This window comes from Hylobates moloch, unplaced genomic scaffold, assembly GCF_009828535.3.
Source record: "Hylobates moloch isolate HMO894 unplaced genomic scaffold, HMol_V3 SCAFFOLD_10, whole genome shotgun sequence".
Lineage (NCBI taxonomy): Eukaryota > Metazoa > Chordata > Mammalia > Primates > Hylobatidae > Hylobates > Hylobates moloch.
Window position 1 is genome coordinate 100,088,282 of NW_026652285.1, and position 13,222 is coordinate 100,101,503.

Below are 13,222 nucleotides of genomic sequence, written 5' to 3' on the forward strand. Positions count from 1 at the left end.
GCATGAGAATTGCTTGAACCCGGGAGGTGGAGGTTGCAGTGAGCCGAGATCGTGCCACTGCACTCCAGCCTGGGCAATAACAGCAAAACTCCGTCTCAAAAAAAAAAAAAAAAAAGCTTCTGGGATTGTGACAGGGAAAGAAGCCCTCGTCTCCACCCCTAGACACATTAGACACATGACCACGCTAGAGACAGTGTCCAGAAAACACACGTTTACCCGTACGTTCCTGATACGGCCCCGGCAGTCACAACTCCAAGGCCCCTTCACCCAGTGAATCCCAGGCTCTCGGCTGCCCCAACCAGGGCGGCCAGCCTGAGAAGTGTGGCACCAAAAGGTGGTAGGGGCGGCTGGGGAGGGAGGACCAGGACTGGCACAAGGTCATGATGCTGGTGAGTTGGGGGCCATCGGCCCCAGGGACAAAGGCCACTTGACAGACCTGGAGGTGGGGTGAGCCCCCAAATGCCATGAATTACTCAGGGAGTGGAGGGGGGAGACAGGGCTCCCCCCTTCACTCCCCTTCAAGTCATGAGGCCTGAGATGGCTCCAAGCGTCGCCAGAATGGGGCAGGAAGGAACCTTAGGTCCACCCAGCACGTGGCAGGAGGCAGGATCCATAAATTAAATGTTTTTGTGGAGTGTGACGGCTTGGGATGGGACATCCCGGAGGCCTCGCAACGGCATGGCGGCTGGCAGGGCGACGGAGGCTACTCAGTCCTCCAGGACGGATGGGCGAACACGATGGGCCTCTTCTTGGCCCAGCGGGAGAAGACCGCCTTCTCAGTGATGAAGCGGTGGGCGCTTCGGGGAGCCTGCTCGTGTGCCAGGTACATCTGACATTCATCCAGCCGGCCCTTCTCGAAGTAGTGGTAAGGCACTGAGGGGTGGCTCTTCTCCCTGACGGGTGGGGAACAGGGCTGGGGTGGGACAGAACCCACTCGCCTCCGGCCACACCCTGCCGCCTACCTTGACCACCCCTCGCCAGGCCCATGGGCTCGTGAAGACCCACGCCTGATCCCTGGGGAGGCCAAGACACATAGGGGAGTAGCAGATCCCAAAGGCCAGGGTTTGAGTCCTGGCTCTGCCTCTTGCAAGCTGGATGACTCTGGGCCAGAGATGGACCCTGTGAGCCTCAAGAGCCCATGTGTAAAACGCAGATGGTCACATCCACCTTCCAGAACAAGCGCGTACATCAAGAGATGGAGACTGCAGGCACCCTGCTAGTGGTCCTGGGCTCCTGGTGAGGGAGGAGCCCCTCATTCCCATGTCACAGAGCCACCAGCCCTGCACACCCACCTCCCCATCAGCATCATGGGGGGCCAGCCGTGTGGCCAGGACCATGGCTGGGGCACGGGGACACCTGTCACCTGGGTGACCTATTCTGAACTCGTTAATTTCCATAATATTGAAATATAATAATATAGCCCAGTGTGGTGGCCTATGTAGGATTACACCTGTAATCCCTGATCCCTGGGGAGGCCAAGGCGGGAGGATCACCCGAGGTCAGGAGTTCCAGACCAGCCTGGCCAACATGATGAAACCCCGACTCTACTAAAACTACAAAAGATTAGCTGGGCGTGGTGGCACGTGCCTGTAATCCCAGCGACTAGGGAGGCTGAGGCAGGAGAATCGCTTGAATGACCCAAGTCCACTGCACTAACCTGGACAAAAAAAATCTCTCAAAAAAAAAAAAAAAAAAAAAAAAAAAGAAATATAATAATATAACAATGGTACAAAATCATACCATAAACATGTCTGAACTTGATATCATGCTGGTATTATAATATCAAATATTATATAATATCAAAACATATATAAAATCAAAATTAAAATTATATAAAACATATCATGATATATATATTTAGGCCCTATATATATAGGCCCTGACTGTGGTAAGCACTTTTGTAGATTATTCCCTCCCTAAATGTTTCAACAACCTTCCAAGGAAGATGTGGTTCTTTTCTCTATTTTCTATATAAGGAAACAGAGGGTCTGCGGGGTGGCATGACTGGCCCATGAACAGCCTGTAACCACAACGGCAGCACTGGGGTTGATAAGGCAGCCTGTTTGACACTGAGCTCTTTCCCAAGGCCCAGAGCCCAACGGGTATCTGTGCTATGGTCACCCACCATGAAGCCCACACACCCTGTGCCCCCACAGCTCCCAAATCCTCTGGTTTAAGGCCTGGGAGGGCTCACGGTCCTCCCCACGTCCCCGCGTGCCCAGCCTGGCCGGTCTGACCTGCAGTAGCTGTCGCTGACCATCCCATAGACCACGATCTCCTCACACAGCTCCAGCGCGAGGATCATGGTGAACCAGCCAGTGCTGAGGAAAGAGCCCGACTGCCTCCTGGGGGTGGGGGGGATGGGGGGACGCTGTCAACAAGGGGCCATGTGGTAGCTCCAGGCCCCAGCAGCACTTGGTACTTTGCCAGCCCAGGGCTACGCACCTCAACCTCTTGTGGGGGACCTTGGGGGAGGCTGGGGAGGGGGCAGAGCCAGCCCAAGGCCAGCAGTGGGTGACAGGCAGAGCGGCACACAAACCCAGGCCTGATCACCTCCTCAGCACCCAGTGGGGCTCGGGCCCAGCTATGCTTTGCAGGGTTTGAGCAAACCCCTGGATGATGGGTGTGGGGGCTCTGGCCATGTCCTCTCCTAATCTAAAGGACCAGGCCTGGGGAGACAGCAGGAGGCAGCAGGGCACCGTGGTTTGAAGTCGGGTTGGGGGGTGGTTCTGTAGAGTCCAAGGATCTTCCACTTGAACCCTGGCTCTGCTATGGGCATAACATTTGCTCTTGGACCTCTCTGAGCCTCACGACCGGTCTGTGAAGTGGAGATAATTCTAGGGGGTTATAGGGAGGGAACGCTGTCAGCCCAGCCCCTGCCCGCATGCCCCCATGCCCCACTCGGAGCAAGGGGCTAGGTGGTGGCCCCAGCCTCAGCTCTCTGGAGGCAGCAGTCCTGGGTACTGTCGCAGCCGAGGGCCGCCCCTCTCAACCTCTACAGAGCGGGTATGAACTGGTTCATTCATTCCAACTGAGCCCCACCCAGGCCCTGTGCTGGCCCTGAACCTACCTCATCTGGTGCTAACACTCCAGGGAAGCACCAGATGGGAAGGGAAGGAAACAAATAGATAAACAAGTAGCTAGGAGACAAATCTATAAGCAAGATGATGGCAGAGGGTGACACCTGCTGCCAAGACAAGGAAACAAAGGAATGGATAAAGAATGCCAGGGCGGGAGGCACTCCTTCAGATGGGGTGGCCAGGGTGGGCTTCCCTGAGGAGGTGACCTGAGTAGCAAGAGGAGCCTGTCATGGGAAGATCTGGGAGAAGAACATTCCAGGGAGAGGGAATAGCAGGTGCAAAGGCCTGCAGGTAGAAATAGGCATGGATGTCTGAGCCCCAGACGGCCAGTATGGGTAGAACAGGGAGAGTGAAGGAGACACAAAGTCACAGAGGCAGGCAGAGGCAGGCTCACGCAGGGCAGGCAGGCCAGGAGTGGTGGGGGTGGGAAGCCTAGGTCAAGGTGGCAGACATGGGCCATTGTATGTGGCAGATGATGGTAGGAGGGGAGTCAGAGGCACAGCCCAATTTTCTGGAGGTTACACCAGAGGCTGACTGTTCTATCTCCTGAGCGCAGAGGCCGGTGGAGGAGCAGGTGTGTGGAGGAGGGCCCGGCAAGAGTCATGAGTGCGCTTTTGGGTATGACATAAAATGAAACCTTGAATGCAGAGTGCTTCACCCAATGCCTGGTGAGCAAAGAGGGCTGTTATTGCTCTGTTTTGTTTTGCTTTTTGAGACAGACTGGAGTGCAGTGGTGCGATCTTGGCTCACTGCAACCTCTGCCTCCAGGTTCAAACGATTCTCCTGCCTCAGCTACTCCCCTGAGTAGCTAGAATTACAGGCATGCGCCACCACACCTGGCTAATTTTTGTATTTTTAGTAGAGATGGGGTTTCACCATGTTAGGCCAGGATGGTCTTGATCTCTTGACCTCATGATCCTTCCACCTTGGCCTCCCAAAGTGCTCGGATTACAGGCGTGAGCCACCACACCCGGCCCTAATTTTTGTATTTTTAGTAGAGATAGGGTTTCATCATGTCGGCCAGGCTGGCCTCAAACTCCTGACCTCAAGTGATCCTCCCGCCTTGGCCTCCCAAAATGCTGGGATTACAGGCGTGAGCCACCGCACCCGGCCTCTAACTTTTATTATCCAGAAGGGATATCAGAGACCAAGTTAGACAGACCATTCCCTCCAGAGAGAAGTGCTCCCTCATGCCCCCCACACACTGGCTAGTGCTTCCCATCAGGTGCTCAAAAGGCCTGACAGCCCTCAACACCATTTGGGATTCTAGATCTGTGTGACAGTTTCCTGAGTGACATCCCCTCTGCCTCCTGCCCCCCATTAGAGAGTAGGACCATGTCTGCCTCCATGAGTGCTGACCTCCCGGGCCTGACAGAGCAGCCCCCTTGACGGACAAGAGACTCCCAGAGAAGTAAGGCTCCCAGCTGCCAGGGAGACCCCAACAGGCAGGCCCCAGGCTCACCGGTTCTTGCCCGTCTCGTCCTGGAAGATCTGGTCGCAGTAGGCCATCATGCGCTCGGTGAAGGTGTACACCTGCAGGCCGGGGTACATCCTGGTGAGCTGCAGCAGCGTGCGGTAGGTGCGGCCGCCAAGCACCCGGTCCATGTGCCTGCCCTGGCCCCACACCACGTAGAGCGTGTCTCGGGCCTTCTGGAAGTAGTGTGAATAGTTGCGCAGCAGCAGCGGCACGCTTGTGTGTGAGATGACACGCAGAGTGCTGCGCTGGCCCACGTCCGCCTCAAAGCCCACGGTGGGCGCCTGGTTCATGCGGAACACGCACTCGGCACCGTCGATCTCAGCACCCAGGCCTGAGCCCAGCATTTGGCCGGAGCTGGACACCACGGCACAGCTGCGGCACGGCTCACGGACCAGCGGCTGCAGGGCAGGCAGGGAGAAAGAGACAGAGAGGCATGAGCACGCAGCTTACACCCCCTGCACCTCCCCCAGGAATATCCACCAATCTTGCTTAATCAGGTATCGGCTCGAAGGACTGTTATTAACCCATTTTGCAGGCTGGGCGGCAGGGATGGCTTTCCCGAGATCACAGTGGTACCCAGTGTCAGAGCTAAGGTTCTGCACTCGGCCGCCACTTCCTCATCAGCCATATTTGTGGTCCTCATTCCTGTTGCTGCCTCTGAGGCCCAGTCTCTACATAATGAGTCCTTTTGAGGTTTGCTTGAGCAAATATTTATAAAACACTTAGAACAGTGGCTGGCACAGACTGGAGGTCATATAAGTATTTGTTAAGTAAACATGAACCTCAGCTCTTCAGAATCATTCTTAGGCCACTCCTTCCCCTGCGCATGCCTCACCCACACTGTGCCCAGTTTCTAAGTAAAAGCAGGGTCGTCAGCGCCCAGGACAGCTGTGGGACTCCCTGGTCCTGAGCCTGAATGCTGGCTCTGCCCTCTCCTAGCTATGTGGCCTGAGGCCAAGTCACTGGCCTCTGTGTGCCTCAAGTCTCTCATCTATAAAATGGGGAAGAAAACACCATCTGGGCTGGGAGCGGTGGCTCACGTCTGTAATCCCAGCATTTTGGGAGGCCAAGGTGGGTGAATCACCTGAGGTCAGGAGTTCGAGACCAGCCCGGTCAACATGGCAAAACCCCATCTCTACTAAAAACACAAAAATTAGCTGGGTGTGGTAGCACACGACTGTAATCCCAGCTACTCAGGAGGCTGAGGCAGAAGAATCCCTTGAACCTGGGAGGCGGAGGTTGCAGTGAGCAGAGATTGCGCCACTGCACTCCAGCCTGTTGACAGAGCGAGCTCTTGTCTAAAATAAATAAATAAATAAAAATATAAATACAAAAAATAAAAAAGAAAAAGAAAACAACATATGGCTGGGCGCGGTGGCTCACACCTGTAATCCCAGCACTCTGGGAGGCTGAGGTGGGTGGATCACTTGAGATCAGGAGTTCGAGACCTGCCTAGCCAACATGGTGAAACCCCATCTCCAAAAATTAACCAGGTGTGGTGGTATGCGCCTGTAGTCCCAGGGCAGGGCTAGGGCAGGCACATGGACCGGGTGCTCGGTGGCCGCACCTACCGCACACTGCTGCAGCTTACCAGGATGTACCCCAGCCTGCAGGTGTAGACCTTCACCGAGCGCATGATGGCCTACTGTGACCAGATCTTCCAGGACAAGACAGGCAAGAACCGGTGTCGGGGGGCTGAAGCATGAGAATCACTTGAACCCGCCAGGTGGAGGTTGCAGTGAGCTGAGATCGCACTACTGCACTCCAGCTTGGGTGACAGAGCGAGACTCTCTTTCTCTCAAACAAACAAACAAAAAACATTTCTTGGGCAGGCGCGGTGGCTCATGCCTGTAATCCCAGCACTTTGAATGGCCAAGGCAGGCAGATCACCTGAGGTTGGGAGTTCGAGACCAGCCTGACCAACAGGGAGAAACCCCGTCTCTACTAAAAATACAAAATTAGCTGGGTGTGCTGGTGCACGCCTGTAATCCCAGCTACTCGGGAGGCTGAGGCAGGAGAATCGTTTGAACCTGGGAGGCGGAGGTTGCGTGAGCTGAGATCATGCCATTGCACTCCAGCCTGGGGAACAAGAGCAAAACTCCATCTCAAAAAAAAAAAAAAAAAAAAAAAAAAGAAAAAGAACCTAGGGCTCAGAGAGGTGACGTGATTGGCCAGGACCACATGGCTGGTGAGTAGAGGGGCCAAGCTCAAGGTCCGGTTTGGGACAAGCCCAGCTCTCACTACCCACCCCGGATGCATTGCCTGGCCCACTCACCTTCCCATCTGGCACACTGCTATATCCACTGAAGTGCAGGGGGCCCGGCACGGTGGGCCTGGAGCCTGTGGGGAAGTGGTGGTCCAGGCAGGTGGCCAGGCAGAGGGGCAGGCCGGCCCAGCAGCACAGGAGGATGTAGACGACCGAGAAGACCACGGAGCACAGGATGATGAGCACCAGCCGACCCTGAGGGAGACAGTGGCCATGGGGGGTATATGTGGGGAGGGGATCCCAGAAGCCCCTTCAGCGCTGCACCTGGCCTCCTGGGTCTAGAGCAGCTCCTAGAACAGCAACAGAATCCAGTCTTCATCCACTGGGCCTTACCTGGGGATGCCAACCTCTGGGCACATAAGGCCCTGGAGATAACACTGTTATCATCCCCACATTCTAGATAAGGAAAGCAATTTGGGGTGAAGTGTGTAGTACAAGGCCATACAGCAAAGCAGCAGCACAGTGGGGCCTTAAATACCGGCTGGAAAGCCCATATTCCTAACTGGAGGCTGGGGTGTACTGTGCGACCTATGGCTCTCCATCCCTCTTGGCCTGTTTCCTCCTCTACAAACTGGGGACTGATAATGCCCACCGTGTGAACTTATGGGAGGGGGCAGTGAAAGCGTTCTGTATACTGTAAAGTGCTGTGCACATGACAACGGGAAAGTGGTACCTCAGAAGGGCCACCAGCCCCTTCAGCCTAGGACCAGGGCTGCCTAGCGTGGCCCCGCCTCCGCCCCACCCCCAGCTGACTCAGTGGCCGTCCCCTGGTGATCCGGATCTGGGTCAGCAGGCCAGGTGGCACAACGAGATTGCAGCAAAGGTCATTCAAGAAATGGTTTTAATAATTGAAAACTGGTGCCTGGAGGCTACCGCCTCCAGAAACCATGTGCCAAAGGCCATTGGAACCAGGAAGCTCTTCTAGCCATCTGGCCTAGACCCAGACTGGGGCTGGCCCTGCTGGCAGACTTAGTGAATGCTCCCCCCGCCCCCCACCAAGCCTCCCAGGAGGGGAGGGGCTTGGTGACAGCAGAACTGTGGGCTAGTCACTGGGTAGTGGGCCACCCTGGTCACCACTTGTGTCTCTCTGGGCTCCAGTTTTCTAGACTTGAGGCACAAGTCCCTAGGCCACCCTTCAGAAGCCACCGAGCAGTTGGCTGGTGCTCTCCGAAAATCAGAAGTGGGAAAGTAGCCCCCACCCCCTACCCCATCACCCCACCCGCCCCAGCGCATCCTGCCCGAGGCCCACCATTTTCTGCCCGCAAGCTACGTCAGCTTCTAAAAATAAGTCTTTTCTGTGTGGCCAGCTGTGCAGGGGAGGGAGTTCTGCCTGGCACCTGCTCCCCTGCCCATGAGGAACCAGAGACCTTGACTCAGGCAGTCAAGATGAACTGCCCCCCACATCCAGCTCTCTCTCCCACAGCCCGGGGCTTCTGCGGTAAAGACAAGAGCGGCTGAACTGAACTTTCACACCCCCAGTCCCAGGTAGGCTTTGCCTGGTGAGCTTGTAGCGTTACCTCCGTTTTACAGGGATAGCAAGGTACTGACACGGCAGAGTGGATGCCACCCGCCTGGGGCCACACGGTCTGCAAGAACAGGGCTGGACTTTGAGGCCATTCTGCCCTTCTCTGCTCGGCAGCAGGGAGGTCAGAAGTGGCAGTGAGTCCTGGGGTGGAGAGGTTGCTGAGCTGCTCCGCCGGTTGGGGCCTCTGCGTTCCCTGGAAGTCCTCCTTCTTCCACCACTTACCGGAGCCTTCATGCTGTCGCTGTCCCTCAGTAGTCTAGGGGCTGCTGTCTCCAGGGCTGGGGCTGGGAAGGGGTGGGAGCCGGGCACCTGCCAAGACCCAGAAACTCAGAGCCAGGAGGGGTAAGGCAGGTGGGGTTCTAGGCTATAGGGAAAACTGAGGCAGGAGAGGGTACAGGCTGGGGTGAAAGCACATGGCACCCGGGAATCCAACCCCTTGACGTCTCCAAACACCGGAAGGCAATGTCCCCATCCTAAAGGAGCAGGAATCAGCGACCTTTGAGAGACCTCCTGCCAACCCAATTCCCAGTGCGCAGATGGGGAGGAAGAGGCAGCGAGGGGGCGCCCCCAGCTCAAGGTCACCAATCAGGTCTGGGGCGGAGAGAGCTAGAAGCCCGGAATTCCACCCCATCCATCCTACCTCTGTACCCGGGGGACGAATGGAGAGGCCGGGGGAGGGCAGGACGTGGGTTTTTCACCGCCCTTCCAGATTCCACTGCCGCATCTCCCGGCCGAGTGCTAACCGGGCGTGCAGCCTAGGGATCGCAGGAGGCTCGCGATCCGCTGCTCGGAGCTCCATGGCCCCCGGGCCGGGCCGACTGGTCTGGAAGCGGATCCGCGCGGCCAGAGGCAGGGGGCGGGGCCGGGGCCGGGGCCGGCGAGGTGGGGCGGAGACTCGCGCGCCGGGGGCGGGGCCTGCGCGCCGCAGGCGGATCCTACGAGCGCGGCCTGCGCGGCCTGGGGAGGGCTCTGCTCGGCCGGGACGGGGCGGGATGTGAATGGCTGGCGGCGAGGCCTCCAGCTAGGGGCGGGGCCTCAGGGCCGGGGGCGGGGCTTCAGAGCCGGGGCGGAGTCTGAGTACCAGCATCTCCGTTTTCCAGCATCTCCCGAATTTCCAGCAGGCTCCTGCCTGGGCGAGGCTGTCGGGCCGCAGGGGAAAGAGACCTAGAGGGTGTCGGGAGCCACCGGACAGTGGCGGCCTGGTTGTCCGGACTTGAGTGTCTCCATTTCTGAAATGGTGGCTGGGGAGGGAAATTAAGCGGGGCTTCGGGTCAGGCAGCCCACGTTTCAACTGGTAGGGTTGCTGGATTTATCAAGTAAGATACAGAACGCCCAGTGACACTGGAAATTCAGATAAACAACGAATACGTGAGTTATTTTCAATATGATTACTTTATTATGATTATGTCAGTGTGACAGTCACCTGAGCCCGTTTTTCTCCTCTGAGACACACGTGTACAGGCAGCTCCTGTCACAGTCAGGATTCGAACCCAGGAAGTTTCACTCCAGACCCGGGGCTGTGACCACCTACTCTTACCTCTCAAAGGCTCCCTCGCTGGAATGTCCTCCAAATCCAAGTCAAGGTAGCCCAGGCCCCAGGCAGATGCCGCAGTAATGGGGTCCCTTGGGATCTCAGAGGCAACTGCCTTCAAGCACCAGGCTGGTGGCAGAAAGCACTGGGACAGTAGCAGAGGTGGGCCTATGGGGAAGTAAGAGGGCACACTTCCCGTCTAGGATTTTTTTTTTTTTTGGAGACAGAGTCTCTCTCTGTTGCCCAGGCTGGAGTGCAGTGGCATCATCCTGGCTCACTGCAACCTCCGCCTCCTGGGTTCAAGCAATTTCCAGCTAACTTTTGTATTTTTAGTAGAGACAGGGTTTCACCATGTTGGCCAGGCTGGTATCGAACCCCTGACCTCAAGTGACCTGCCTGCCTCGGCCTCCCAAAGTGCTAGGATTACAGGCGTGAGCCACCACGCCGGGCCCTTGTTTATGATTTTTTGTGCAAAATGTTGCATTGGCCAGAAAGATCATTTCACCATCCCCACCACACCCACCTCCTCTGCAGGGCGCTGGCCTGGGAACCCGCTTGGGCTCCTGCCCTGGTCTCCATTTCAAACTCTTTTTTCCTTTTTCTCAGAGGCTCAGGCCTGGGCAGGATGCCAGGGTATCTGTCCCCAGCTCAGCAACCTTCCCAGTCTACCCTGCTCCAGGTCAAAGCCAAATCACCCCTGGGCCTGGTGCTCTAGGCCTCAGTGCCTCCCCTATCCAGGGGCTGGGAGGAGGGCTGCTGTAGTGGCCCTGCCCCCTAGGGGCCTCCTTTGAGCACAAACTCTCCTGTCACTGCCACTCCAGCCTGGACACACATGGGGAGAGGTGGTTCACGCTCAGTCACCATGACCCCTCACTCACACAAGGCAGTGGGTCCCCAAAGCCAGAGCCCTTTCCTCTCAGTCCTCGTTCTTCAAGTTTCTTTCCTCATAGGCCCAACCCTGAGGGCACCATGGTGAGAAGTTCCCTATGGATTCGCTCACTGCCCACAGTGGCTGGTGAGGTGATGATTCCTTCCCCGGAGAGGCAACTCCATCCTTGCTAGGGCCACATGGAGACAGGGGCATGCCCAAATGGCCCAGCCTCCCAGGGTAGATGAGGATCATAAGTCCACAGTGGAACTGTGACCAGGAAGTCCCACAGCCCCAGATAAAGATCTTCACTTTGCTTTTGGCAAAAACCTACTCTGCTTACCACAACCTCCATGATCCTGCACAGTGCGAACTCCTTCAGTCACCCTCCACCTGCCCTGGCCACCCTCCGACCGCCAATCATTACTGAAGCCATTCCTATGCAGGGCCTCTGCACTCACTGTGTCCTCTACTGGACTGTGCCAGTCATATGGTGGCTCCTCTTATCATTCAGCTCAAGCATCTCCTCCTCTGAAAAGCCCTTGCCACCCACCCTACCCAACACCGCACCCCAATACCTCTTGCCTCACCCCAGCTCAGTTTTTCATAGTATTTGTCACACTCTGAAATTGCCCTACGTATTAACTGGTTGCCTTGCTTATGGTCCACCTGCCCCACAGATTCTAAGCTCCATGTGGGCAAAGTCAGATCAGCCGTGTGCTCAGGGCACCTCCAGCACCTGCACAGTGCCCGACACACACTAGGTGCTAGGTCACGTCTATCAATGCATGAGTTAGGAGAGCCCAGGTCCCATGAGTTCCTGGACAAATCACTTTCCTTTCCAGCCTGAGGTCCTGGCTAGGCTCACGGCCAGAGACCCAAAGGTGGAGAGGGGCTGAGTCATCCTTATGTGTGAGAGCGGGACTCTGTGGCGCTGACTCAGCCCTGTGGGATCCAGACGGGTGGAAATGTGGAGTCAGACCCCAGTTCCTGCTGCAATTCCCTGCCACCTCTGAGTTTCCCTGGCCCATCACCTCCTGAGTGATGGGCATGACAAACTCTATGTCACAACTTCCTGCTAAAGGAAGAACAAGAAATTTCCACTCAGCTCATGCCAGCACAGAGAGGTTGAGAAATTAGGCAAGGTCACCCAGACGACTAGGAGTGATATCAATATTTAAAGTACATATATTCTGGTGAGGTGCAGCGGCTCATGCCTGTGGGCCCAACACTTTGGGAAGATCAAATCAGGCGGATTGCTGGAGCCCAGGAGTTTGAGATCAGCCTGGGCAATATGGTGAGACCCTGTCTCTGAAAAATAAAATAAAATAAAAGTAGCCAGGTGTGATGGCACATGCCTGTAGTCCCAGCTACTTGGGAGGCTGAGGTGGGAGGATCACTTGAGCCCAGGAGGCTGAGGCTGCAGTGAGCTGTAATCCATGCCACTGCACTCAAGCCTAGGTGACAGAGGGAGGCCCTGTCTCAAAAAACCCCAAAAACCAAATATTCCAGGAACCCTGCAGCCAGAGCTCTCTCCTTCCTCCCCCTCCCCCCTCAGCCATCTTTCTTTTTTTGTTGTTTTGTTTTGTTTGAGACAGTCTTGCTGTGTTGCCCAGGCTGGAGTGCAGTGGTGCCATCTCGGCTCACTGCAACCTCTGTCTCCTGGGTTCAGGGAATTCGCCTGCCTCAGCCTCCCAGGTAGCTGGGACTACAGGCGCCCACCACCACACCTGGCTAATTTTTGTATTTTTAGTAGAGATGAGGTTTCACCATGTTGGCCAGGCTGGTTTCAAACTCCTGACCTCAAGTGATCCACCCACCTTGGCCTCCCAAAGTGCTGGGATTACAGGTGTGAGCCACCGTGCCCAGCCCCTCAGCCATCTTTCTTTGGTGGGATCTGATGGGTCAGTGGTGTGGCAGTGTGCATTGCAGCTGAATGGCTTCCCCGAGGTCCTGCACTGTCCAATCCTGGGGGTCCACTCTTGGCCCACATGGCCCCCTCCCACTCTGAAATGTTTTCCTTCTCTCACCCCAGGCCCTTGCTGTGCTCTTAGCCTGGGACCCTCCTAGGGACGTGTCGGACTCTTCTCTGGTCTCAGAGTAGAAGTTAAAGCCCTTCCCCCAACACTATCCAACGAATAATCTGGTAGGGGTCCCTTCCCCCAGACTGTGAGTTCCACGATTTCCATGAAGGCAGAATCTGTGCCACTTGCTTCGTCCCCAGGTCCCCATTACCCAGCAGAGGGCCTGTCACATGGCAGGTGCTCAACAAATATTTAATGAGTTAATGAGGTCTGTTTCCATTCTTTCGTTTTACAGATTAGACCAGCGAGGCACAGAGAGGTTTAGCACCTTGCCCCAGTCACACAGCCAGGCCCTGGAGCAGTTCTGGAGGAAAGGCCCGCTTGGGCTTGGGCATGGTCGGATTGAACTGGGGTCAGAGGCCAGGCTGGAGTTTCCTGGAGGAAGAAGGAG

The 13,222-nt window shown here is 56.3% G+C and overlaps 1 protein-coding gene across 2 annotated transcripts; it reads right to left on the bottom strand.

Moving 5' to 3' along the window:
* Window positions 1–125: 125 nt before the first annotated feature.
* On the bottom strand, window positions 126–9,238 carry ST6GALNAC4 (ST6 N-acetylgalactosaminide alpha-2,6-sialyltransferase 4). Of its 2 annotated transcripts, XM_032165228.2 has the most exons (6): window positions 8,989–9,238; window positions 8,571–8,657; window positions 6,833–7,018; window positions 4,543–4,955; window positions 2,238–2,345; window positions 126–893 (listed from the first exon to the last, which is right to left on the bottom strand). In XM_032165228.2, exons 2-6 carry the CDS (start codon window positions 8,580–8,582, stop codon window positions 704–706), a joined length of 909 nt encoding a protein of 302 aa, XP_032021119.1. In that variant the 5' UTR covers window positions 8,583–8,657; window positions 8,989–9,238; the 3' UTR covers window positions 126–703. The 2 variants fall into 2 exon arrangements, with proteins under 2 accessions (XP_032021119.1, XP_058301100.1); XM_058445117.1 differs by lacking the exon at window positions 8,989–9,238 and having other exon boundaries at window positions 127–893; window positions 6,833–7,113; window positions 8,571–8,653.
* Between the last annotated feature and the right edge of the window lie 3,984 nt (window positions 9,239–13,222).

Coding starts and splice junctions, on each gene's coding strand:
- ST6GALNAC4 (XM_032165228.2), bottom strand. Junction 2,346..4,542: donor GACGAGACGGGCAAGAACCG/GTGAGCCTGGGG, acceptor CCCCACCCCCAG/GAGGCAGTCGGGCTCTTTCC. Junction 894..2,237: donor GTCAGCGACAGCTACTGCAG/GTCAGACCGGCC, acceptor CCCACCCGTCAG/GGAGAAGAGCCACCCCTCAG.